The sequence below is a fragment of the Corythoichthys intestinalis genome, chromosome 2, assembly GCF_030265065.1.
Source record: "Corythoichthys intestinalis isolate RoL2023-P3 chromosome 2, ASM3026506v1, whole genome shotgun sequence".
NCBI lineage: Eukaryota > Metazoa > Chordata > Actinopteri > Syngnathiformes > Syngnathidae > Corythoichthys > Corythoichthys intestinalis.
Window position 1 is genome coordinate 20,538,299 of NC_080396.1, and position 27,255 is coordinate 20,565,553.

At 39.0% G+C, this 27,255-nt stretch overlaps 1 protein-coding gene across 4 annotated transcripts in view; it reads right to left on the minus strand.

Moving 5' to 3' along the window:
- vps13d (vacuolar protein sorting 13 homolog D) overlaps positions 1-27,255 on the minus strand; it is an 88,732-nt gene that overhangs the window by 44,401 nt on the left and 17,076 nt on the right. For 3 of the 4 annotated variants that reach the window (XM_057822794.1, XM_057822813.1, XM_057822785.1), the window contains exons 9-34: positions 26,695-26,865; positions 26,535-26,635; positions 26,301-26,469; positions 24,124-24,225; positions 23,829-24,021; positions 23,505-23,687; positions 21,369-21,499; positions 21,245-21,302; positions 20,941-21,123; positions 19,729-19,859; positions 19,522-19,654; positions 17,201-19,453; positions 16,988-17,136; positions 15,629-16,678; positions 14,953-15,043; positions 14,720-14,846; positions 14,466-14,646; positions 12,518-12,742; positions 9,509-9,647; positions 9,197-9,401; positions 7,672-7,843; positions 7,418-7,527; positions 5,111-5,335; positions 4,726-5,021; positions 2,973-3,106; positions 2,555-2,710 (exon numbers count right to left, since the gene is read on the minus strand). In XM_057822794.1, coding sequence (XP_057678777.1) covers positions 2,555-2,710; positions 2,973-3,106; positions 4,726-5,021; positions 5,111-5,335; positions 7,418-7,527; positions 7,672-7,843; positions 9,197-9,401; positions 9,509-9,647; positions 12,518-12,742; positions 14,466-14,646; positions 14,720-14,846; positions 14,953-15,043; positions 15,629-16,678; positions 16,988-17,136; positions 17,201-19,453; positions 19,522-19,654; positions 19,729-19,859; positions 20,941-21,123; positions 21,245-21,302; positions 21,369-21,499; positions 23,505-23,687; positions 23,829-24,021; positions 24,124-24,225; positions 26,301-26,469; positions 26,535-26,635; positions 26,695-26,865 — 7,068 coding nt within the window. The remainder of the gene's footprint in view (positions 1-2,554; positions 2,711-2,972; positions 3,107-4,725; positions 5,022-5,110; positions 5,336-7,417; positions 7,528-7,671; positions 7,844-9,196; positions 9,402-9,508; positions 9,648-12,517; positions 12,743-14,465; positions 14,647-14,719; positions 14,847-14,952; positions 15,044-15,628; positions 16,679-16,987; positions 17,137-17,200; positions 19,454-19,521; positions 19,655-19,728; positions 19,860-20,940; positions 21,124-21,244; positions 21,303-21,368; positions 21,500-23,504; positions 23,688-23,828; positions 24,022-24,123; positions 24,226-26,300; positions 26,470-26,534; positions 26,636-26,694; positions 26,866-27,255) is intronic. The other variant, XM_057822803.1, reaches the window with a different exon arrangement.

Genomic DNA, 27,255 nt, shown 5'->3' on the forward strand with positions numbered 1-27,255 from the left:
TGATATAATATAATATAGTATAATATAATATAATATAATTAGGGCTGTCAAACGATTAAAATTTTTAAGCGAGTTAATCACAGCTTAAAAATTAATCGATTTAATCGCAATTCAAACATCTCTAAAATATGCCTTATTTTTCTGTAAATTATTGTTGGAATGGAAAGATAAGACACAAGACGGATATATACATTCAACATACTGTACATAAGTACTGTATTTGTTTATTATAACAATAAATCAAAAAGATGGCATTAACATTAATATTCTGTCAAAGCAATCCCTGGATAGAAAGACTTGTAGTTCTTAAAAGATAGATTTTAGTACAAATTATAGAAATTTTATGTTAAAACCCCTCTTAATGTTTTCGTTTTAATAAAATTGGTAAAATTTTCAATCAAAAAATATTAACTAGTAGCTCACCATTGTTGATGTCAAGAATTACACAATGCTCATGGTGCATAAAATCAGTCGCACCCAAGCGCCAGCAGAGGGAGACAAAAAACACAAGTAACAAGTGGACATGACACTGCTGTCATTTTAATCTGTTTGAGCGGGGCATATGCGTTAATTGCGTCAAATATTTTAACGTGATTAATGAAAAAAATTAATTACCGCCCGTTAACGCGATAACTTTGACAGCCCTTAATATAATATAATATAATATAATACAATATAATCAGGGGTGCACATAATTTTTTTGCCCAGGTTCTCAGAGGAGGACCTGGAGATGTGACTTGGTCCTCATTGAGCTTGAGAGCAGACCCACCTGATGCGATAAATTTATGACAAGCTTTACTTAGAGCCAATTAACTTTGATTAATTATATTAACAGTTAATGCTTGATTAACATCAACTGGCACAACAAAATTGCCATTACTTTGAAGTAAAATGTAAAGAAATAAACATAAAAGCACCAATTCAAAATAAAGGGCATTATGCGGCTCCCACATTAACTCCAAGCCTTTTTAAAAGTGGGATGTCCTCCTCATAAGACCTCATTGAACGTGCATGTTTAGCTTTGTAAAATGCGAGCAAAAACACGTTTGTCAGTGCATGTCGCTGTTCATTACCTTTATTCCGCCCTATTCCGCCACATGTCCATAGGGCGAGTGTTTGCCTGTTTGACATCGATAGTTTGCTTAATTGCCACATGCTCTCTGTTTTTTTCGTGCTTTTCAAAGTTTGGATGGCTGAAATTCTTTGACCCTACATGAAATGCGTTGCTCTAATCGGCGACATTGGGATTCTCACGGCACATTTTGTACCGCATTTCCGTGCGAGCATCATTCGCTTCTAGCCATGGTACCTCCTGTAGCCACTTTTCAGCAAAAGTCCTTTTTTTCGGTAGCTCCGGTGACGTCTCTGTCGTCTGTCTGTCTTTTGACGGGGGTGGGGGAACACGGAAGTAATTACTCAGTGTGGCCTGCCTCATCGACATTTTGAGAAGTTATTTTCTCGTGTCCGCCGCAAATAGAGTGGTCAGCCATCGGTACGCAAAAGCGTATGGAAGCCGTTGAGGGCCAGCGTGTTTGTCTACGTCCAGTACGCATGTGCGGACCACTTATGTGCACCCCCGAATATAATATAATATAATATAATATCATGTAATATAAAATAATATAATAATACTGTATTAATTAAATAGATAATAACCAAATAACCATTGCTCAGTTCTTCACAGAAAAAAGCCAGGACATAAATAACTCTATTGAAAAAAAAATAAAATAATAATAATAATAATAATTTTTTTTTTTTTTTTTTTACAATTTTTTTTTTTTTTTTTTGTTCAGGGGGCTGGACCAAATGTGGCTGCGGGCCGTATCCGGCCCGCGGGCCGTAGTTTGGGGACCCCTGCTTTAAACCAATTGGCTGCAAAGCCTAATTGCTCCAAGAAGCTTCGTTTGGCCATCAGTGCTCCCACCTACTGTCAACACTGTTGTCGTCCAACATGCCTCCTAGCATGCGTTGCAGCGCTACAGATGTAAATAACAATCAAAATTCATGTTCTGTGCTCATCATTTCTTCAGTTACTGTTCCAAGTTGTTTCATTATTTGCTAGGTATAGTTAACTAGCTAGTTATTTTAGGATCACATTTGACAGTGGCCCCATAAAACTGTCATAAGACCATCAGAATTACGACATGACACTGCCATGAGCATTAGTAAATAATTAGTAGTCTTATGACAGTCTTATGATGCCGCTGTCAAATATAGTGTTACTTATTAACACAAAAAATTAACAAATAAGCCGCACTTGACTATAAGCCGCAGGATTCAAAATGAGGGGAAAAAAGTAGCGGCTTATGGTCCGAAAATTACCGTAATTGATTGAATTTTCAGTAGAATACTCAATTACTAAAATATTCGATAGCTGCAGCCCTAGATAATAACCTTGCATAATAAAACAATCGTACAGTTATACTATTTGGATTTAGACTAAGTCTGTCATTCAGATTACAGTTTTTGGGCCCCATTGAAAGCACTTTTGATGTTATTTTTGTTGAAAGTCAATTATTGTACAGCACATATTAACAACATAAGAATGGCTGACCTCTAGCAACGGTGGAATATCTTCCACACTAAAGGCATCGAGTAGACCTGAGCTGCTTTGGTAAGTCGGGCTGCCACACAGCTCCACCTGAATATTGACTGGATCAATGATGGACAGCGCCGTCTCTTGTTCACTGCCAAGCCGACACGAGAACACCTGTTGGTGAAAAAAGGAGTCAGAATTGAGACTAATAAACAATGATCCGGAAATATAGTTAAAATTTTGCATTCTAAGAATCTTTGTAAATTGTAGATATTAATGTCTACTCAGCTTCTTGAGTGTACAATTTTAAAAGTATCAGTTGCCAAATGAAAGTGTATTAAGCGCAATAGGTTTTATTTACCCAAAACTATGTGTAGCAATAATAATGCTTCATAATCTAGTATGATAAAGATGCATGTAGCACAACAAGGTTTACCTCTATGCCGGCAAGACTTCCAGAAAAGGGTCGGTCCAGCAGCCTAGGTTTGTATGTGAGAACAGTGGTGCCTTTAAGAATGATGGCATTGGTATCCAGGCAGCTTGAGTCCTCCACAATGACAAACTCAGTGCCTGAAAAGAAAAAGATTTTTCATCCTCACTGTATTATGAACTAGTAATTTTCAAAAACTGAAATGAATCATAGACGTAATGTTTAATTGAATTACAACAATTTCCCCTAAATTGTTAGAGTAGTTAATGTTACCATGTTAATCCTTCATTGAGCAAGTGACAATTTTGATTGTTACAGCATAGACTCCACCATCAGTTGACAAGACAGCTCCCACAGACATTGCACCACGCCTTCCCGTAGGGGGCCGACCCAGGCAGAACGTTGAGTTGGCTTTCACTGTGATAAACTCAAACAAACGCTGCATTCCAACGCCGGATTTAGGTGGAAATAGGATGAAGGTTTTACTGCATACAAGTAGGCAGAAGTGTCTCAAGAGTGATTTGGTCAAGGATTCGAGGTAATTATTATATTAAATAGCACCATGCATGCACTTGAAAAAAAAGAAGAAAAAAAATCAATGGATAAAATTGGTGTAACTTTGGCTTGAAATATTTACATAAAATGAATGATAACCGCCCGTTTTTTGCTTTTAACCAAGAATTGAGACTGTTCCATGTTCATATCTATAGAATTTTAGGTATGAACGCATTTATTTGCAAGAATTTTCAACTGAAAAAGCTCTTTGTTTCGTGACGGCTGCCATGTTGGATTACACAATACCGTAACTTTTGCTTGAAATATTTACGTAAAATTAACGATAACTGTCCGTTTTTTTGCCTTTAACCAAGAATCTAGACTGTTTTACGTTCATATCTATAGAAATTCCACGATTTAAGCATTTATTTACAAGCCTTTTCAGCTTAAAAACTATTTTGTGATGGCCGCCATGTTGGATTTTGAACTCACTTAAATACGATGTGATCGTATCTAGAAAAATGCAAATTTTGCTTTTGTTGAGTAAAATTAAGATGATTCTGAATGTTTTCCAAGTATTAAGTTTCTGATGTGAAAATGGAGTGTTTTATTAGCTGTTGAAAACTTACAATAAAAAAAATTTAAGTTGCTATTTTGTGCAAAAACTTACATGTTAAATATTCCTATTGATCCTGAAAATATAGGTGATTATCTCAGCATTTGGTGATTTTTGTGCATCTAGCGTAACATTTGAGAATTTCATAGCCATTTTAAGTTTTGTTACACTTGTATAAAAAAATAAATAATCCGGATTTTATGAGGGAACGAATTTGAATTTTTTTATGTCGCTGCTCATGGAGACTCATATATGCCTAAGGGATGTGATTGTTTTGGTTTTAGGTTGCTAGCGGCTTTGGTTTTGAAAATATTGAATTTTAAGTTTTTGAAAATAGGCCCCCTACGGATCGGCACAGAGCCCCGTGTCCCGTCAACTGATAGTGCAGTCGATGGTTACAGATTGAATTTTCCTTATATCCGCCAGGAATATATTTCAGATATAAATCTGGTAAAGATCCAATGAAGACTTTTTTTCTTGGGGAGGCACCTTCAAAAATATACGGCTGCTGATTGGATGATGACCTTTACAGTTCTATTATTGCTATTTCTTCATTATTTACAATAGGGCTGCCACAAATGATTATTCGCTGACAGCCTCTCCCAGTCAAAATGGATTGGGAGAGTTAAATTAAGGCTAATGACTGACCTGTAACATTGACCTTAACCTCCATGGAGCGACTGTGTGTAACAGGCACAGTGGATCTCTTGGTGACCACGCCACTCTTGACCCTCTTTGGTATAACAGCCCCAGTGTTTAAGCTATGAGCATTTGCTTCCAAGTCAGTGCCGGCATTACATGCACACTGAACATTCACAGCAGCTCCTGACGTCTTTTTCACTGGCAACCGCAAGAACTCTTGCACGAGCCGAAGCCAGTCAAAGATAAGAAAAACCCTTAGGTTATTCAGGACCACTGTGAAACAAGACGAGTCTCGGGTCGACCTGTAAGAAGTTGGAGAAGATTACATTATCCAACCGAAATGTCGGTTCAGTTCTGATCTATTGAGAAGATTTTCTTCTAAGTAGTCTACCTGTAATGTAGTTCTAGTTGCAGAGAAGCTTGGTTTGTGCCAGTTTTTGAAGGCTGGAGAATACAGTCGAATACATTGTGCTTGGTCTCATCAGGTCCACTAGTGCTCTCGTTTTGGCCAGTGCAGCGTGTGTCATATGCAAGTAGCGAGTGAGATACCAGATTGACTGATTTGGATCCATTGGAGAAACTCTCAAAGAGGAGCTTGGATTTCAAGAAGTTAAACCTTTGGGTAACAAACAAAAAAACATGCAATGAAAAAGGTCATTTCATTGACGGCGCTAGACATCCAATCCATTTTGATTGGGAGACTTCCCAGTCAAGATGGATTGATCGTCCTGCGCCATCAGTGGCAATGTAACATTAGCATTCATAACCAAATCCTCCAAGTATAAATGAAATGGACATCTATGGTTGTCAATGGTGAGCAATGAGCTAAAGCAACATTTGGTAACTTTTCAGTTTTGGTCAATTTTAGTGTAGCCGGTGGACAAAAGCAGCAGTGTTTTGCCTTAAGGAAGACTGTGTTTCCCACACAGTGTCGCAAAATCATCAGTAAATCAAAAAAAAAATCTCGCGGTCGCCTGCAGATGGATTAATCAACATTCTTGTTTCAAGTGGCTGTGTGAAGGATGAATAGTAATGAGGTAATGAATCCAGTTGTGGCTAAACAATAGCATATGTTGGTTAGCAACCGCATGGCTTAGTGTGGCTAAGCCACCCCACCCCACCCGATCTCGTCAGTTTTTGGGGTTGGGGGGGGGGGGGGGGGGGGGGGGTTTCACGCTAGTTAGTGAAAACCGGGCAAATGTTTATTCTGTATATCCTGGTAGCCTCCCTTTTTTCCACCTCAGACAAAACTTTTTTGGCTCTTTTGTTGCTCTGCCATCTTTGCAGAATTTATGCAAAAGCGGTCGCATCGAATTCCGTCTTTATAATGAATGGGGAAAGGGGGAAGTGACATATGCCGTAAAGAAGTCAGCACATTTGTAGTTTTTTGTTGTGTGGCAGGGTTCCTGCCAGCCTCCTCAAAGTTCATTAGTGCCGGTGAAAGCACTATAAATATATTTGAACAAAGTTGTTGTCGAGTTGTTCTTGCTAAAAATGTAGTTTACAAAGTTATTTAGAGACACAAATAAATGTTTACTGTTTAAAAATTAAAGCCTCACTGCTTAATTATAACTGTACAATTGACTTGTAAGAAGTTATTCGAACATTATCCAAATATTTCAGGACCTAACAGTTTGTTATTAATAGAAAAAATACAAGATAACATTTTTAAAATGTGTAATTTACTATACAAAATGCCCGAAAAAATAAGGTTTTGGAGAGACAGGCTGCCACTACAAATCAAGTAATGGACGACAAGTCGGTTATAAAATCAATCAATAACTATTCTGATAGATGACTAATTGTTTAGGGACAGTGTTGACATTAAATATGTTGTTCTCTTAAAAGTAGATATGATCAACTTAATTTTTAAAATTTTACCTCAACTGGCAAATCAAACAACTATGGAAGATGGAGATAATGTATTTGGCTCCATATGTGTGTGTGTCAGTATGTTTGTGTTTTACATAATTTAATAGCAATTAAAGGGATTACTATCGAACTGGCAGAATACGTTAGTAAAATGAAAGAGAAAAGTGGAGGTGATGAAATTTTGTGGTAATGGGGTCAAAGGTCTCAAAAGGAATTCCACCATAACTTGGAAACTGATTGGCCTATTTAACTCAAATTTCCAGTGTAAGTGATATTATGATAAGAGAAAGTGTGATGGCATTTTGGGGCATGAGGGCAATGGTTGAGTGCCCACTCTACTGAAAAAGGTGGTGTTTTGAATTTGGCTGCTTAGCCATAACACTAACCATAAAAAAAAAAAAAAAGATTATAGCAATGAACTAAAAAAGGGGAAAAAATTTTTTTTATGCATTTTCTAGTTCTAAATACTAAACATTTTATCGTTGAAAGCAGTTTCCAATGAATCAAAATTATATGTTTGCAAACAACCTTTTTTGCATAGGAAGACAATGACAGAGTAATATAATTACATAATATTAATAGTCTAACATTCTCAGCACATATGTTTTGGTTCCAATGCACATTAATGGCTTAAATATAAAGCCCAGAGTAACATAAAAGCCCAGAGTAACATAAAAGTAAATAAAAGGTGATTTATATCTGAGCTGATTAGTTTAGTATTCGCAAAAATAATTGGTGAATTCTCAACTATCGAAATAATCATCTGTAGCAGTCCTATTGTAAATAACGACAAAAAAAAAGCAATAATAAAAATGTAAAGGCCAACCTTGCTAGTGAGGATTTCTGCATTTTACTGCTGTCTATGAGCTCCAGGCTGACATCCACCATATCCACTAAAATTGACAAGTTGGTGAAGACGTCTCCACTCAACACCGTCTGAAAAGAAATACCACCGATTAATACCACTTCATTTCCTGTCCTCTTTTTATGCTGATAGTTGGCGCCAACATGATAAAATAAGGTTTTGTCCATATCACAGATGTCAAGCGAAATCGTCATATCTCGTGTGGGGCAACTTACATAGGTGCTGGGATCTTGCAGGTTGAAGGGTCTTAGAAATTCTTCAACAGGTTCTCCAAGATTGTTCTCCAGCAGTCCTCGAATCAGCTGGTAATGTTTTGGATCTAGAGAGCACTGAACTGATGAAAGACTGCCGTAGATTGTCATATCAGGGACTGCATGGCTCAGCTCACTGGAAATAAGTAGTAGAGTTAGTACATGTAATTAACAATATCATGCAAAAATTCAAAAAGATGCTTTTCATTTAGTTTTTGGTGGTTCGTTAAAAGATGTTTGATCCATTTCAACTGTGAGTTAAAATGGACTGGATGTCTATTAATGGCAACCAATGGGTTAAAGCAGAAGTGTGAAATTCAAGGTCTGAGCACCAGATCTGCCCCACCACAAGGTTTTGTCAGGCCCTAAAAAAATCAAGTTCATCAATTCCATGTTCTCACAAAAATAAAATTAAAATAAATGTTCAGTAGTCCTTAATGAAAGATTAAAAGCCATAGGAATTAAAAAATGTTTACTGTTTTTTTTTGTGTTTATTCATTTATTTTTAAATGTCAAAAATGTAAATGTTTACCGTTTTTAATTTTAATTTCAATTTAAAAAATAATTAAAACGAAATGAAAAACATTTGAAAAGAATAAGGGCTTACATTAAAACCTTAAATTTAAAAATGAAAAAACAATTTCAGAAAACAAAATTAATAAATTAAAAATAAAAAGTTAATTTGAGAATATTTGCTGTTAAGAGACTCAAAAAGAGGCCTGTCTTGTCTAAGGGTCCATTTACATGGTGACGCTCCAAGAATACGACAAATTTCATTCAATTTACAGGGTTCCGTCCTGGTTCCATCTCCATTCAAATGATGTCGCAATTCCACGTGAAACCGATGTAGTATTCATGCCAGGCCCTAGAGGGCAGTGCAGTTTTATAACAACACCCAATGATGCACTTCCTTAACAACAACCTCCTCAGCCCGCAAGACAACATACCTGCCCACTCAAAGCGATGGCGTTTTTTTTTTTTTTTTTTTGCGCCCCCCCCCCCCCCCCCCCCCATGTTTTATTTTGCAGTTTCATTCAGGGTTTTTCTGTATATTTAATTTTTCTCTCGTATTTCTTGTCTGTTTGTAGTTATTTACAAGTTCAAATGATTGTATAACATTGCTTGTCAGTAAAAAAAAAAAAAAAAAACTCGAAGTAATGGCCTCCATGCATTTTTCTTTTCCTTTTGCTTCAAAAGGCACAAAAACACAAAAATAAAATATATTTAAATTCTAAATATTATAAAAACAGTCAATTAAAGCCACCGTTCCGCCATATTTGCAGACGTCAACGGAGTGAAAGCGTTCCATTCATTTGGTAACAGAGAAATCCCGCAATCGAATCCTTCCGTTTTGGAGGCCGGAATCAAAAGTTTGCATCTTCGCCTTCCGTTTTCGCCGTCACCATGTAAACCACCATAACCCAGATGTGACCCGCGCCAATAATCAGTTTGACACCTCTGCGTTAAAGGAAAATAAAGTAGGAGTCACCTGTCTAAGTTCCGTTCTACTTTAAGCTGAAGACGGCAGCACTCCTTCAGCAGGTTTCCTCCCATCCGTCGAACACAGTAGGACGGGAAAATAACATCTGAGATTTCAGCGGCTGTACACGATTGGCAAGGCAGACGCTCTGCAGCAAAAATATCCATTTGCTGCAGGTCCAGAGCAATGCAATCCAAAAGACACACATGTGCTTCTGAAGGGCAAAAAAAGAATGAGATGATTTTTAGGTTTTATATTAATGCACCTAGAATGAGTGAATGAAAGAAAGTTTTTTTTTTCTTCTGAATTTAGGACACCAACCCGATGCGATTGGGTCACCACCCCACTCCTGAGCTGCGTCAGGCTGTGCACTCCCATTAGAACAGGAGGTGATGTTGCTGGGAGACGTTTGATGGCATGTTTGCTCATAAGACCACGCCTCTGCATTTTGTGCAGGCTCCTTTTTCAAGAGAAAACAATTGTACAATAGACATTTATCGTGAAAACTGGGTTATGTAGCTTTGCCTTAACGCATAAAACAGTAATAGACATGTGTAGATTACCGGATTAGTTATTTTTTATGTCCCAAAAATGCAGGAAGAAATCCCTTGCTTGCAACTGCAAGGCTCAACCCTCCCCCACTGGTTGTTGCTCAGTGTCAATGAGCCAGCTGTGTTACAAGATGGCTGGAGGAGGTGAAACTCCTGAATTTTTTTCCTCCAACGAAGAAAACAAAATCACTGGTATGGGAATAGTTTGACTACAAAAAAGTTACAGATGGCTGTGGCTTAGAGGAGGAGGGCCAACCGACATATAAAATATTGCTAGTGGACGGTGTCTGCCGAGAAGGCAATACCTCCAATATGATTTCGCATTTATACAAAATTAAAGGTTAGTAAACACTGTCATGACTGTTTCCCAACAGCTACCAGAGTTAACTCCAGCGTGTTTAGTGTGTCTAGCAGTGGTAAAACGTGGTGTTTTTTTTTCTCTCTGGCAACTGTCTGTGTATAATGTAAACATTATGCATGTCATATAGACGTGCTTTTTATTATTAGTTTTGTTCTGATGGTAATCATGTTGAGCTGTGATTGTGGGTTTAGGCTCACCTAAAGGACTGCATTTATTTTCATTTATTTAGAATATTTCAGTTATTTTTTTGTTATTTTCTATATTTATTTTAACATTATACAGTACTTATGTTGCACTTGACTAATATCTTTTGAAAAATAAAAATTCTGTTTAATTGAATTTTTTTTAACCCATATATCTCAAAGTAACACATTTTACAGCTGTAATTGCAATACCGTGATACCGTGAAACAGTGATATTTTGGCTTAAGGTTCTCATACCATCAGAATCTAACACCAGCACATGCCTAAACAGTATTATAAAAGAAAGTATAAAAGGTACAAATATTTAACCACATTTGGTGATATAGTTAAAATTAGGGTTGTTCCGATCATGTTTTTTTGCTCCCGATCCGATCCCGATCGTTTCAGTTTGAGTATCTGCCAATCCCGATATTTCCCGATCCGATTGCTTTTTTTGCTCCCGATTCAATGCCAATCATTTTCCCCGATCATATACATTTTGGCAATGCATTAAGAAAAAAAATGAATAAAACCCGGACGAATTTATACATTCAACATACAGTACATAAGTACTTTATTTGTTTATTATGACAATAAATCCTCAAGATGGCATTTACATTATTAACATTCTTTCTGTGAGAGGGATCCACGGATAGAAAGACTTGTAATTCTTAAAGGATAAATGTGACTTTGTATATTGTGACTAAATATTGCCATCTAGTGTATTTGTTGAGCTTTCAGTAAATGATACTGTAGCCATGCCCAAATGCATGATGGGAAGTGGAACCATGACTGCGCGTCCTGCTACCAATTGATATATCTTCTCTGCATTGGGCAATAACATAAGGTGTTAAGAAAAAGATCAATTGCTACCTCGCTTCCCCACATTGCTTCCCATGATATTTCTAATCGTAGGGAGAGGGATTGTAAGGCTTTAGCCAATTAAAAGAAGGCTCCAAAGGCTGCCAAAATTCACTCTACTCATTTTACGCTGCCTTTTATCTCTCTATATAGGTAAAACGGCGTCATTACAGATTGAGCGCGACAATGCGTGAGTGGGCCGTGCAGCGCATGCATTAATTGCGTTAAATATTTTAACTTGCTACATTTTTTAAAAAATTAATTAGTGCCGTTATCGGGATAAATTTGATTACCCTACCTTAAGCCTAAACTAAAGACTCTGGATGAGTGTAACATATTATGTCTGTAACGTTAAATACAATTAGACAACAATTTAATGAAATTTTTTTTATATATATATATACATTAAAAAAAGGCATGGCCGATATTTTTTTGCCGATTCCGATACTTTGAAAATGACGTGATCGGACCCAATCTATCGGGATGCCGATCGATCGGGACATCTCTAGTTAAAATCGCAAAGTTTTATGGTCGATATTTGAGCAAACCTGTCCCAGCTCTCTGCCATTGCACTGAATTGCATTGTATTTTAGTTAGTTTGTTTGTTAGTTAGTTAAAACTATGTTAAAACTGTGCCTTTTGTAAGAACCTATGTTTAAGTATTGCTAGTAAATGGCCTATAATAAGACATAACAGTCATAATTTCAAAATTTCTGTCAACTTAACATTTTTATTTATTTACTTTTTTGCCACCAAAAAACATAATGGGCCGCCGGTGGGTATCTCTCCCACGAAGTTTGCATGGGGAAACCCAGCATTGTTTTAAGTGTGGTACTGTATCTGGATAACAATTGCCCAAATGTAACTAAAGCAGTTGCCAAAGGTGCTAGCTGGTTGAACTATTATTGTCACCTAGTACAAAATGAATCATTAAAAAATTAAAAGTTCTTGTAATCATCTATTTTCCCCATTTTTTCCCCCAGTTCCTTGCGATCGGACAGTTCATGCGCCACCCACAAGTTTGAAACAAACATGCATGAATAGTTAGGATCAAAAGAAAACTGCTAGGGTTAATAGGTTGCGCCAAAAATTGGCAATTCGAACAGTTAGGGGTTCACTCAAGAAAAAACTAGCAGTGCTCTAATTGAAAGTGAAACCTACTCAAGCGACCAGTCTCAATTCTGAAGTGAGAATTGAACCATTTGCACTTTAGTACTTAGTCCCGATAACTACATTTACTTAAAGACTACATATTAACTTAAAAAGATGAATGTTTCATTCTGGTGTGTTTATCATCGAAACAATACAGTAGGGGTCAGTCTGGAGTTAGATATGGAATAAATGCTTGGTTTAAAAATGGACGACTATGACTCACCAGAGAAGGGAAAAAGGCATGTGCCATGGTCATTTTCTCTACCTTGTCACGAGCGGAGAAAGTGCCGTAAGCACCAGCCGGTAAGAAGCAGTTCTGCAGCCTCAGCTGGCCGAGATTTGCTACAATGACTCTTGTTGAACTTGAGCTTTCTGGGATGATAATGACTGGAGCCCCAGCTTCAATATCAAGCAGAACCCTGGATGCGCGATGAGGACGGTCACGTATCTGCAGTGAAGTACAAAATAAAGAAGGCAAAAACTTAGGGGTGTTCACTGCTTTGCTTTCAACAACTTGGTTGTGTTGATACGGTGGTAGAAAGTACAGTGGGGCAAATAAGTATTTAGGCAACCACCAATTGTGCAAGTTCTCCTACTTGAAAAGATTAGAGAGGCCTGTAATTGTCAACATGGGTAAACTTCAACCATGAGAGACAGAATGTGGAAAAAAAAACAGAAAATCACATTGTTTGATTTATAAATTATTTCCAAATTAGGGTGGAAAATAAGTATTTGGTCACCTACAAACAAGCAAGATTTCTGGCTGTCAAAAAGGTCTAACGAGGTCTAACGAGGCTCCACTCGTTACCTGTATTAATGGCACCTGTTTTAACTCATTATCGGTATAACAGAGACCTGTCCACAACCTCAGTCAGCCACACTCCACTATGGCGAAGACCAAAGAGCTGTCGAAGGACACCAGAGACAAAATTGTAGACCTGTACCAGGCTGGGAAGACTGAATCTGCAATCGGTAAAACGCTTGGTGTAAAGAAATCAACTGTGGGAGCAATTATTAGAAAATGGAGGACATCCAAGACCACTGATAATCTCCCTCGATCTGGGGCTCCATGCAAGAACTCACCCCGTGGCGTCAAAATGATAACAAGAACGGTGAGTAAAAATCCCAGATCCACAAGGGGGGACCTAGTGAATGACCTACAGAGAGCTGGGACCACAGCAACAAAGGCGACTATTAGTAACACAATGCGCCGCCGAGGACTCAAATCCTGCACTGCCAGACGTGTCCCTCTGCTGAAGAAAGTACATGTCCAGGCCCGTCTGTGGTTCGCTAAAGAGGACTGGGAGAATGTGTTATGGTCAGATGAAACCAAAATAGAACTTTTTGTTAGAAACACAGGTTCTCGTGTTTGGAGGAGAAAGAATACTGAATTGCATCCGAAGAACACCATACCCATTGTGAAGCATGGGGGTGGAAACATCATGCTTTGGGGCTGTTTTTCTGCAAAGGGACTAGGAAGACTGATCTGTGTAAAGGAAAGAATGAATGGGCCATGTATCGAGAGATTTTGAGTGAAAATCTCCTTCCATCAGCAAGGGCATTGACGATAAGACGTGGCTGGGTCTTTCAGCATGACAATGATCCCAAACACACAGCCAGGGTAACAAAGGAGTGGCTTCGTAAGAAGCATTTCAAGGTCCTGGAGTGGCCTTGCCAGTCTCCAGATTTCAACCCCATAGAAAATCCGTGGAGGGAGTTGAAAGTCCGTGTTGCCCAGCGACAGCCCCAAAACATCACTGCTCTAGAGAATATCTGCATGGAGGAATGGGCCAAAATACCAGCAACATTGTGTGAAAAGCTTGTGAAGAATTACAGAAAACCTTTGGCCTCTGTTATTGCCAATAAAGGGTACATAACAAAGTATTGAGATGAAATTTTGGTATTGACCAAATACTTATTTCCCACCATGATTTGCAAATACATTCTTTAAAAAAAAAAATCAAAAAATGTGATTTTCTGTTTTTTTTTTCAACATTCTGTCTCTCATGGTTGAGGTTTACCCATGTTGACAATTACAGGCGTCTGTAATATTTTCAAGTGGGAGAACTTGCACAATTAGTGGTTGACTAAATACTTATTTGCCCCACTGTACATGGATTGAAACTGAGCATATTTGTCCTGGAATTTAATCTTGTTTAAGTCACACTTACAGTTTGGCCCTCCATCGCAGCTCTTTGCCGGCCAAGCACGTCCTGCAATTGTGTGAAGTGCTGGATGAAGGCCACCACTTCAGCCTGAAAGCGTTGAGTATGGACATACTGTACTGAGGCCATTAGCAGAGAAACCTTAATGTCATATTCACGCTCCAGGTAAGGATCTGGAAGACCATATCTAGAACAGAAACCGAAGGCGACAAAAAGTAAGTAAGGACTATATACAGCATTTATACTACTGTGATATTTACCTGTGAATATTGAATATAAGAGCTTCCCCTCCACGTGTAGTGAAACGTTCCCTGTAGAGATCACCATGTGGGGTCAGATCACTGAGGGACAAACTTCCCAAACTGCCTGTCAGTACCAGGTTGCTGTCTAAAAGTTTCGAAAAAATTAAAAGTTAGGAATCACATAATTATCCACCCACAGTTGTAGGCTTGTGAATGTTTCAGTAACTTTTTGTACATATTAGGCAACACACCTAACATTTCCAGATGGGCAGATAATTTGCTTGCACTGGCTCTCGCAAGGTCGTTGCCTTCTTTGTTCAGTACAATAGATAAGGAATGAACCTAAAATTTAAAACAAAAACTGATTATTTAAGTAAGGCAGATGTACTATCGAACAATTCATTGGGTTATGTCAAACAAAATTAGAAAACTAAAGCACGTGTTTACTTTTCCTCATATTTTTGAGATGTGGCTGTGTTTTTAAATGCACTGGCACATGCCCAAAAAGAAAGTTAACCAAATGATCAGCCCATTTTGAGGAGGAAAATCGGAACAAATCATAGGATCAGTGGATTCTGTCAATCTGTCCAACTTTATTTGGAAACTATGAATCACAAACTCGTCAAACTTGGTGTTAGGCTTCAACGTGGTCAGATGTAAAACAAAGTTTATATATTTTTTAAGCGATTGGTCCAGAAATTGCCTCAAAATTTGTAAAAATACATTAATCACACACTAATCATTGTTTCAGTCTTTACCAATTGGCATCACCATTGCTGCAGTAACTAACCGGTCCCCATTGATTTTAACAATGACTGGAATATTATCTAATCCCCAACACTGATTAAGTCACCATATTCCTCACTTTGGACCCACATAATCAAGACAATAAGGTCATTCCAATGTACTTGACTCCTATCAACGTACCTTAAGGTCTAGTTTGGAGTTGACAACCTCGTTTGGGTCCTGTTCAATGATGTCTGACTCAAAGAGAGGATGTCCTGGCACAGATTGAGAAGAACTAGAAGGCATCCTCATTGCATGGTTATTGGCTGTAGAGCCGATACCAAAGAAATCCAGGATAACTACCCAGGTCTGCAACGTGATCAACACGTCCAGGCAGTTAAAGTCAATATCGATGCTTCGTCCGACACCGCCGTAACGGCTTTTAAACTCTGGGTGGTTCTGGTCCACTAGCAACACATTGATGTGAACTAATGACTCATCAAATTCGGACGTTGGCAGGGGGGAGGAGCTAGGGTGAGTTGGAGAAGGTGGTGGGGTGCTAGGACAGTCTGGATCCTTTTTAGATTTGCGATGACTTGCTGAAGGAGTGCCAGCGTGTCTTTGGTAGAGTTTGAAGACATTCTGGGCTTCTTCCATGTGGGAAGGCAGCGAGCGAGGCATATCTGGGAACTGGGCATTGGAGGCAGATGGACAGCTATGAGAGAGGTATTCTTTTGGACTGAATGTCGAGGGCTTCGGAGCACCACGAGACATCATGAGATGTTTATGCTCAGGGTTCTGTTCCAAGAGATCCTCCATGAGCAGTGATCGCAGAATTAGCTGTACTTCCAATAAATGCGGATGCTCTTTGGTGAAGTCTCCCTCCAAGTCACGGAAATGCAAACTGATTAAGCCTTGGGAGCCCTGGGAAAGGTCAGCACTTAGCTGGACCTGCAATTCTGCAACATGAACAGTTACCTTTAGCTGAGTAAATGCAGAGGAGTGAGGAGTTGTCTTTTGAGACTGTAGCGGCAAAGGCGAGGAGAGGAATGAGTGTGATAAGCTGATGTAGGGAGGATCCTTTGCAAACAGTCCACCGTGGGGGTCAGGAAAGCGGTGAGGTCTGGTGGAGGAAGGAGTTGGCGGTGGGGGTGTCGGTGGTTGACTGGGTGTTACATGTTGCTCCTCGATGAGAAATAAATTGTCCAGTGTTTGAAGGACCTGTTCATACACAGACTTGCAAAGGAACACCTATAAAGAGAGATATAAATGACGATGCTAATAAGAACATATTACAGTATGTCAAAATGTCTAGTCAGTCCAGGGCTGTACTAACTCACACAATAATTTGGGATGAGAAACAAAACTAGCACACTCAAACATATATGCTCACTGATATCTTAAATTGGCAGTCCCACTTTTGTCAGTCTGCCCAACGGCAGCTCTGGTTACAATTCCAGCACTGTATCAAAATGCCATTGCCAATCCATTGTCATTGAACATATTGTAGTCAAATTCAAGTTACTCTACCACTATGCATTCTTTCAATTGATTATATACCTGAACAGGTCTGACAAATTTTCCTTCGACTCTGAGCAACCCTGTGCTCTTGCATGATTCTTTGGAGGTGAGTAAAGCATATACGTCTTCTTCTATCGTGGCCTTCTCTAGGGTGAACTCAATGGTGGTGTCTGTTAATATATGGAAGGCTGGTGGGAAAAAAGTGCAACGTTAGTAAGATTGCTTGGACATTTTCAATATTAATAATGTTACCTTTTCCTTGGCTGAGGTATTCAAAGAAGTCATGACGTGTGAACTGCAGTTCTTCATGACTGATGCTTCCATTACGGGACGGTGAAACACTACCATTTTGTCCCCCCTTTTGCATTTTCTTCAAAACCAAATGACTCATGTTTAGTGAGTACAATCGAATATCCTTCACAAGCACCTGGAGTCTCTCCCCTTCAGAATGTTGACCAGTAATAAAATTCTGGATAGTTATACTACCTAGGTGTCCCACCAGCAATTCGGGGTGCCCAGGTTTGCGAGGAATGGACACAACTGGCGATTCAATGTTTATATTAAGCGTCAACTTCACAAAGAATGTGTCTAAAGTGGGTTCCGTTTCCTCCATTGGAATATCTTCTTCATCCTCCAATGGATAAGACCAACTCTGTGTTCGACTTCTTCTAGATGGAGTCTCAAAGAGTGAAAACATACCACTGTACTCTGCTGTCTTAGTGGCGAGAACTGTTGACACTTTAGTGGCTGCACTTTTTAACATGGAGCGAAAATTGTCCTCTACCTCATTAGCAGAAAGACTCAACTCCATCAAGAACTTGGCTGAGTGGTTGTAATGCAAAGATGCCATATGCAGATGTAAATTGCAGTCCCCTTGAGAATTCTCTAGAAGACGGAAATTTAAAGCTTCTGAAGGAGAGAGTTCTTTGTCAGCAAGTAAAGTTAGAACTTCATCACTTGAGGAGTCTTCCACGTTGCCAATACTAACAACAAACTGGCTTCGGCCTCCTTCTTGGGTCAAGTCTACCAACTGAATGGCACCAAGGGACCCATTAATATCCATTCGACTGCCAATGGAAACATTAACCTTGGTGCCGGTTATGCTTGCGGTTGCAATCTTCAGACCTTTTTTCTCAGCACCCAAAACTGTGCCCGTGGACACAGTTCTAAGGAGAAGAAGATTAAGTCTATGAATCTCGACGGTTAACTCCTTGTTGTGATCATATGTTGACTGAAAAGTTCCATCTTCTTCTTCTTCAGTGCAGGGCTGTACAGACTGTGGTTGCAATGATGATGACCAAGTGCTTTCTTCCTTGGGGAAAGACTTTTGAAGGAACTTAAGAAGTTCCACCATGGTCTCGGGGTTTAAAATAATGTCCAAGTTATTGACCTGCATGCTTATCACTTGAAGAGAGCTGTCCAGGTTCATGGAAGGACAATCTGAGCTCACAAACTGGTACTCAAGTTTAATTAGGGCTTCTTGATCCTTGAGAAAGGAACTGAGAGCTGAGATTCTATCTGGCCGTAATCCTGAAGTTGACTCAGTGGGATGGATCGGTTGCTCGGAAGATCTGCTCTCATATGACATTGGGGAAGATGGCTGGCTCTCATGAAGACTGCCAGTGGGAATGTCAAAACTGAGATTCTTATGAGATGAAACCAAAAGGTCAAAGTCTGAACCATACGTTTGTAGGGTGTCCACCAGAAGGAGACCGTGGACCGTAAGAGAGACCTCTGCATCATAAGGTCGCTTGACAAAATGGGCATTTGTGCCAAATACCTTGAGAACAGATATGTAGCGTCCATCGCTCTCCACACCAAGCTGCATATAGTTTATCTTAAATTCAGCCAAAAGTAGACGCGACTCCACGAGGACTTCCCTTGTGTGCTGCTCTAATGTCATCACGCTTTGTGTCAAGTTCTTGGCTGAACCTTGAATCTTCCAGGAACTGTCCTCTCGTTGAAAGATTTTCTCATGACGCAGAGTTAGCGGATCGGGAGACTTTGACCCCTTCTCTTGGCCTTTGTCCTCATTCCCAGCTGGACTGCTTAGCCTAGCCAGACAACTTCTCAAAGCTGTCATCTTTTCAAGGTTGATATGGACTTTCAGATCAGGTAGGGTTCCTGACAACACAGCACCTGGCAGCTGAGGATCTGAAGTGTAGCGCAATCTCTGCTCCAGTTGCAACAATACGTTAAATTTCTCCACCACGTGAGTTGGCCCAACGTCACTCTCCTGAAGGTTTTTCCAGTTGTCTTTGTAGCGACCGACCATTATCTGCAGATCCTTGAAGGACAAGGAGTATCTTTCGTAAAGTTTTCTACTATAGGCCTGTGTATTTTCAGGTGATCTGAGGCTAGGTAGCTCAGGACATTTTAGCCAGTCTTTTAAGGGTATGTCAAGCTCAGGCGGAGACTCAGGAGGAGTGGCTAGGGGTGTCTGGTATTCCTCATCACTCAGGTCTTCCCTTTCAGGTTGAGTTGTTTTGCAGTCTTTAGAGTCATCTTCAAGGAACAATCATAAAATATTTAATGTTTGCCTCAAAGTCACATTAAAAAAATCGTGAATTTACCTTGAAAGTTGGTGAGCAAAATCCGTCCTAAATCAACAATAACTAACATTGGATCCCCTGACTGGAAATCATCAGGGAAAATGACTTGTGGTGCGCAGATGTCCAGTTTCATAGTCCACCGCTTACTGTTTTCCTACACAACATCACATTTTTTCAAATAACCTATTTGCCTTTTGAGTTATAAACTCTGCAGTGAATTTGACTCACAATAAATTCTCCCACAAGAAGCTGATCGATGGTTTGTCGGATTTCTGCCTTTGTCTGCCTTTTTAATTTGTCGTACTGCCTCCTGGCAGCCTCTGCGACTTTCAGTTCTAACTCGGACTGATAACCAAAACCTAGGAAATAAAAGACTCACATTACTCACTATGGTTACAACTAGAGATGATGCCGATCGATCGGGTACGATCACGTCATTTTCAAAGTATCGGAATCGGCAAAAAAATATCGGCCATACCTTTTTTTAATATATATATATATATATATATATATATATATATAATTAAATCGTTTTCTAATTGTACTTAACGTTACAAACATAATATGATACACTCATCCAGAGTCTTTAGTTTAGGCTTAAGCTAGGATTATCAAATATATCCCGATAACGGCGGCAATTAATTTATTAAAAAATGTGTCACATTTTAATGCAGTTAACGTATGCGCTGCACGACCCTCTCACTCATTGTCGTGCTCAATCTGTATTGACACCGTTTTACCTATATAGAGAGATAAAAGGCAGCGCAAAATGAGTAGAGTGAATTTTGGCAGCCTTTGGAGCCTTTTTTTAATGGGCTAAAGCCTTGCAATCCCTCTCCCTATGATTAGAAATATCATGGGAAGCAATGTGGGGGAAGCAAGTAGGCAATTGATCTTTGTCTTAACACCTTAACTTATGACCCAACGCAGAGAAGATATATCAATTGGTAGCACGACGCACAGTCATGGTTCCACTTCCCATCAAGCATTTGGGATGGCCACAGTATCATTTACTGAAAGCTCAACAAATACACTAGATGGCAATATTTAGTCACAATATACAAAGTCACAAGTCTTTCTATCCGTGGATCCCTCTCACCAAAAGAATGTTAATAATGTAAATGCCATCTTGAGGATTTATTGTCTTAATAAACAAATACAGTACTTATGTACTGTATGTTGAATGTATATATTCGTCCGTGTTTTATTCATTTTTTTCTTAATGCATTGCCAAAATGTATATGATCGGGAAAAATTATTGGGAATGATTGGAATTGAATCGGGAGCAAAAAAAAAAAGCAATCGGATCGAGAAATATCGGGATCGGCAGATACTCAAACTAAAATGATCGGGATCGGATCGGGAGCAAAAAAACATGATCGGAACAACCCTAGTTACAACAGAGTAATGCTGGCTGTCGAAAAAGTAGCACTGACTCACCCGAGGAATGGACACGTCCTTTATAAAAGAATTCAGTGACTTTTTTGATTGCTTGTGGGTTGTAGATGATGTTCAGTGGGCTAGTATTAACTTCCAGTCTTCTTTCAAATTTAGACCTCAAAGGGTTACGCTCGTAAATCATTTCAAACACTGGCGATGAAACACTCTCCGCACTTGAAATCCCTGACAAGAGAAAAGAAAGAACATCTAACTCACAGTATACAATAAATGTAACGATCCAAAATAGGATTGTGTGACAGAACTGTCAAATAAAATTAATAGAATTTTACAAAACAGGTTTTACCTGGATTTCTGCTGGGCTGCCCAGGCGTCGTCTGATTAACAGCAATGACAACCTTGTCCTGCAAGACAGAAAATCACATTACGGACAAAACCTTCCCTGTATATTTTAATGCCTTAAAACTTACAGTTTTTGGAGACACCAGTACAGGGAAGATGGTCCCATGTGTGGTTAAGTCTCTGAGAAACAAACCACCCAGCTTTACAGATAGTAAAGAAGACTCTGATCGAGGCAAAGACTCCACAACCACCTTCACCTCTGTGGACATGACAGCACATCATCATATGATAATTCACTAGAAACTGTCCGGTTTTATTCAGAGATCATGAATTGAACGGTTGTCAAACTCCTTTGGAAAGTGCTTCTTGGGCAGAGGAAGAACGAGTTTACATTTTTTTAGTGATTGGTTAAGAAATGGCCTCAAAATTGGCAAACTATGATACAAAGGCTAACAACCGTTTTCTTTTCAACCTCTAGGCGTCGTGATCACCACTGGAACCAAACAGTCTCAGTTTATTTAAACAATAATTTTATATTTTCGATAAGTGATTTGTAAAGAGAAATGGTCTCAGGTATGTCAAAATTAGGGTTGGGGATTGTTTGAACTTGAACAATTCCGGTTCTGATTCCAATTCACACAAAAATACACATGGTCCCAGGCTTCAACTGAGACCTTGTGCTTTGGTCAGATGAAATAAAGATTGAGCTTTTTGGCAACAAACACTCCAAGTTGGTCTGGCGTGCCACGAAAGATGTGCATGCTGAAAAGCACCTCATACCCACTGTGAAGTATGGGGGTGGGTCAGTGATGCTGTGAGGCTGTTTCGCTTCCAAAGGCCCTGGGAACCTTGATAGGGCGTATGGTTGAGGCGTGCGAAATTTCCGATTCTTAGATTATTCGCGATTCGGCCATGGAAGATTCGAGAAGAATTCACAAACATCCAAATTCCAATTATTGAATTATACCAGGTAAAACGGAAGTAAAACACAGTCAGCGCTGTCTTTGGGACGCAATGAGGAACAGACCGAGAGTAAATATCATGTTCAACTCATGCCGCTAGATAAAAAACAATCATACCTGACTGCAGCCGACAGCTGCTACAAACAACGGCCCAGTTGCTAGTTGCTACAAACATACGGGTACAGTAGATATCATATATATGTAGAACTAGATGCAAAATAACAGACGAAGGCGGTGTTAGAACAAATATTATTGAACCGAGATGCGAAATGACAGACTTTCCGGCATTAGTAAACAGCCGCCATCTTAAAGCAGTACTAAAGCAGTGAATTCTCTAGAAGGCTCTGTTGTAGCGAACCTAATTAACTTTTTATCTAAAATACTCCTAAATCGGCAGAATTTTGTCTTGAATCTATCTTTAAATGATGAAATAGTTTTAAAACTTTGACAAAGTAGACAGAAGTGAAATTATGGCATAACGGGAACAATTTTACCAACTAACAGTTGAATCACAACATTAAATTAATTGAATGCAGTTTAAAGCTGCTGATATAGAATGGGGACTGGAGTATTTTATTTACTGTTATTTTTGTATATTTGTTTACTGTTATATGCTAACTTGATACTGAAATAGTAGTTTGGTTTTGCCTGAGAGGATTTTTGAATTAATGTACAAAACATTTATTAAAAAAAGGACGGGGGTGCATCAATAATCGTTTTATAATCGAATCGGAGCCTCTGAATCCCAGCTCTAGCGTATGGCATCATGAATGCTTTGAAATACCAGGACATTTTAAATCAAAATCTGTTGCCCTCTGCCCGAAAGCTGAAGATGGGTCGTCACTGGGTCTTTCAGCAAGACAATGAGCCTAAACATATGGCCAAATCGACACAGAAATGGTTCACCAGACACAAAATCAAGCTCCTCCCATGGCCATCTCAGTCCCCAGACCTTGTTTTGTTGGCAAAAGGGGGTTGTACAAAGTATTAACACCAGGGGTGCTAATAATTGTGACACACATTATTTGATGTCAAATAATTTTTTCTTTATGTGGGATTTTTTTCTCCACTGAATGAATGCACTCGTATTGAAGGTTGGATTTTTCTCCTTTTTTCCATAAAAGTCCAATATTATTTGAATAAAAAAAATCATGCCAATAATTATGGAGGGCACTGTTATATTTCTGTCTCCATCCCTGTACCTGTGTATAACGCGCAACATGATTTTACAAGTTGATTTTGGGGGAAAAAAGTGTGCGTTATATTCGGGAAATTACGGTATATTCAAAATGTTCCTCTGACCTGAAACCTCTAGCTGGATGACGCCACTCTCATGTGTTATCTTGTCTTTAGTGTCCTGATGAAAGAGAGTAACTCCACCTTTCTCCAGTAAGAACTCCAGGCGAGCAAACAAGTAATCCCGCCTGGTAAATGTGTTGAGAGTGTGGGAGTCCTCTAGTGGGTCAAAAAAGTCATCTGTTTCTGCTGCAGGAAAAAAAAACAACAACATTAAGATCAAATGTGATATTCAGTTTAATCAGTTCTACTGGGTACTATTTTTTTCTTTGTTCAGTTTTATGCGCAAAACTTTAATGGATTCACATGGCCACCCTAAATGTAGCTCACCCAAAATATCCCAGGAGGAAGGGCTTGGGAGAAGCCCGTCAGGGTTTTTGTCTGGGTCCATAGAATCGCCATACCAGCCGCCCCAGCCTGGAAACCAAGACTGTAGGTACTGGATCATACCAGAGCTTCCACTCTTAGGGATGGATGTAGTGGGCGAACAAGGCTGGGGCTCACTACTGGTCTCCCGGACATTCTGTGAGAAGAGAAAAATATTTATGAGTCGAGAAATTATGTTTTAAGAAAACTATATATGTTGTTAAATCTGGGAATTTTTGTGTGAGGTGCCTCAGCTCACCTCAACAATCTCTTCTTGCTTTCGAAACCAGTCATGGACGATTTCTCGGAGGCTCTGTAGCTCTTCTAAAGTTTGCTCGTCCTCTACTCGCTCAATCTCTCTCTAATTGACAAAGGTAAAAAGAAAATACACAAAATATAATAGGGTGAAAGTAATGCAACAAAAATTTAGAAGGACTCTCAGTTGCAATAATGTTTGCTTTTACATCTATAGTACAAATGCCCACCCACCCTTTTAAATTTTTACAAAATACTAGAATTATTATTGGAAAAACCTGGTTTACTTGTTCAGCTGAACGCGCAGGGACAGGACGCCCTGACCCTCGCTGGAGCACTAATGAATGAATTAAATGAATGCACAGGTGTCGAACTCAAGACCAAATCCAGCCCGAAACAATCATGTGTTCATGGTCCTTAGAAAATAGTTAGAATAAAACTACCATATGGTCCATGACACCCCTGAATTATTGGTTAATTTACATTTTAGAGCTCTAATCAAGTAGGGCACAGTACACAGACCTGTGCTGCCCATAAGGCGAGCTAGGCAACTGCCTCAGGGCGCAGCAGCGTCCAAAAGGGCGTCAAGAAAAATATTCAAATAATATTTGATGATAGCAGTATTCAAAAAATTATACAAAACAATAAAAATAACAACTAAAACGTTCGTAATAAGTCTTTAAATAATAATGAAATCATTTTTCTAGTGTGCCTTCTGCCCGTTTCACTTTTTCTTCTGGTGCGATAATTTCACCACAGACCCTAGTCTCACCACCCACCAGACCAGCGAGCTACATGAAGGGGCTATTTTTAGCCTCCGCAATTGAGCAACGTTACGGTGACAAGTCAACTTCATCAAAAGACAAAAGCCCTCCAGGTAAGAAGAAAAAGAAAGAAGAGCGCATAAACGTGAAGAAAAACAGAGGTTTGTTGTGGTGATTTTTTCAATAGCATAAGCACGTATACTTAGCGCAACTGCAAGCTAACGGTGGTTTACACAGAGTTTATATTACTTACTGCTTAAGCAAAATTATACTGTATCATTAGCCAGGCTGTTCTTTTAGAAATATTTTCAGTATTCAGCCTGCTGTGGATTAGTTTCAGTTAAATTTACTCCCCCTCCCATTTTAAAGAAATTTGGACAAAGTCTATGGGGGACTAAAATTCTCTTGCTTATTTTCATGTGATGTGAACCACTTTTACCTTGTGTTAAATTGTGCTTTTCAAATAAATTTGCCTTGCCTAAAAGTGCCAAGGTTAATTGAATAAATACACCATTAAATATGCAATTAATAATTTCAAAGTTCTGTAGTGTGGGGGACTAAAAGTGCCACGGATTTAAATGCAAACATTTGTTATTGAATGTGTCATTTATTCGTTAAAATGGCGATCACATTAATGTAAAAAATATATATACTGTATATATTTTTTTTGCTATCATATATTATTTAATTCATTATTATTGGATAGTCCTGCGTAGTTGCAGTGCTTCAAGAATTTATTTTCTTTTAACTATGCCCATTAAAGCTAGTGGCCGGATTCAATAGACAGGTACAGTAGACTGCAAGAATTTAGGCGCTATTATGGTTATGTCATGCTGGTTTCACAATCAACAGCTATTTGACTAATATAATGTAACATTCCACTTTCTCCTCTTTGTAGATGCTCTTCTGAAATATTTTCCTTCTACCGCTGTACATCCTGGGCCATCTTTTACAGCGAACTTATCCACATCAGCACCAAGTCCAAGCCCACCAAGTTCAGGAAAGAAGTGCGCCTTCCAAAATAACTGTCATATGAAAGTGCAATAGATGCTTTTGCATCAGTGAAGACAAGGTGAGTAAGGTTATAGGTCAAAGTGAAAAAAAAAGTTGCATTTTAAAGAGTTCTGTGTGTCTTGATATAGGTTTGTGTGGGTGGGTGTTAATCATATTGTAATAACAATTGTAATTTATTTCATTCATTTGTTCTTGAAGTGTTTTTTATTGGTGCTTTTTAGTTATAAATAAGAGCATTTTTCTTTCAATTTCTGCACTTGTTCGTTGTCTTTTTTCATACAATAAATTACAAAGAGATAATGTGCTTTTTCAGTGTGAGTGTTTAAATATATGTGGTGAAAATGAGGGGCAACAAATATGTTGCCTAAGGTACCAAATTGGTCAGGAGCGGCCCTGAGAGTACCTCTTCTTGGGGGCTTAGTGGGACTCCTTTGAGTTTTCGGAAGTACAGGCTGGTGTACGTCTGGACATCTCGGGCCCTCTGAAGGGCAAAGCTCCAACTTCCTCGATGCCGCTGTTCCCTGATCTCACTAAGATTTGCCTCAATGGCAAACAACCACCATTGTCTGCAGCTAAGAGAAAATTTTGAAGATGTAAACACATTTCAAAATGCACCTTAGCCTCAGCACTGTCTTACTTTCCAGAGACGGTGCAGTTTGGTCTCCATTTTCGATAAAGCATTTCCCTTTCCCGGCGGTATAGTTCCTTGAGGAACGCCATAACTTGTTGGTATTGGACCTGAGAGAACACAATTTCAAAAACCAGCCCATACAACTGGGCAGCGTAATGATACAGACCTGAGATAAGCGTAAGGACATTGTTTCTAGCTGAACATGGCCTTGAATCCGTGGAGTGTGTCGGAATCTCAGAGGCTCCTTGGAAGCATTTCTTTTTAGCAATACGGAGGCAGACACTGGTTCGAAGATGTATTGGTGCTCCCAAGTCTTCATACATTGGGTCATTGCTTCCTGCACATTCCCAAAATGGAAAAAATATAGTGGTTAATATTGGACCGTTTTTTTTGCCATGCGTATTATTCTCAGCTCTTTTTCTTGGAATTGTACAAGAAGGAACAGAAAAGAAGTGACATTTATATTTTGAATGTATTTCTGGCTGATGGTAAAAAGTGATCGCATAATTTGGCTTACTGAAAAATTGCCCTAATAGTCTGTTTTTATCAACATCACTATATTCTGGAACACATGACACACTCTCCATGCATTGAAAACAATCTGGGTGAAAAGTGCTGCCAGGAATGGCGTGTATATATGCTGAGGAAAAAAAGGTAAAGGTACATATTAGTGATGTCAATATCTGGTATCGTGTCATAACAGACAAACTGTATTATCGGATGATGA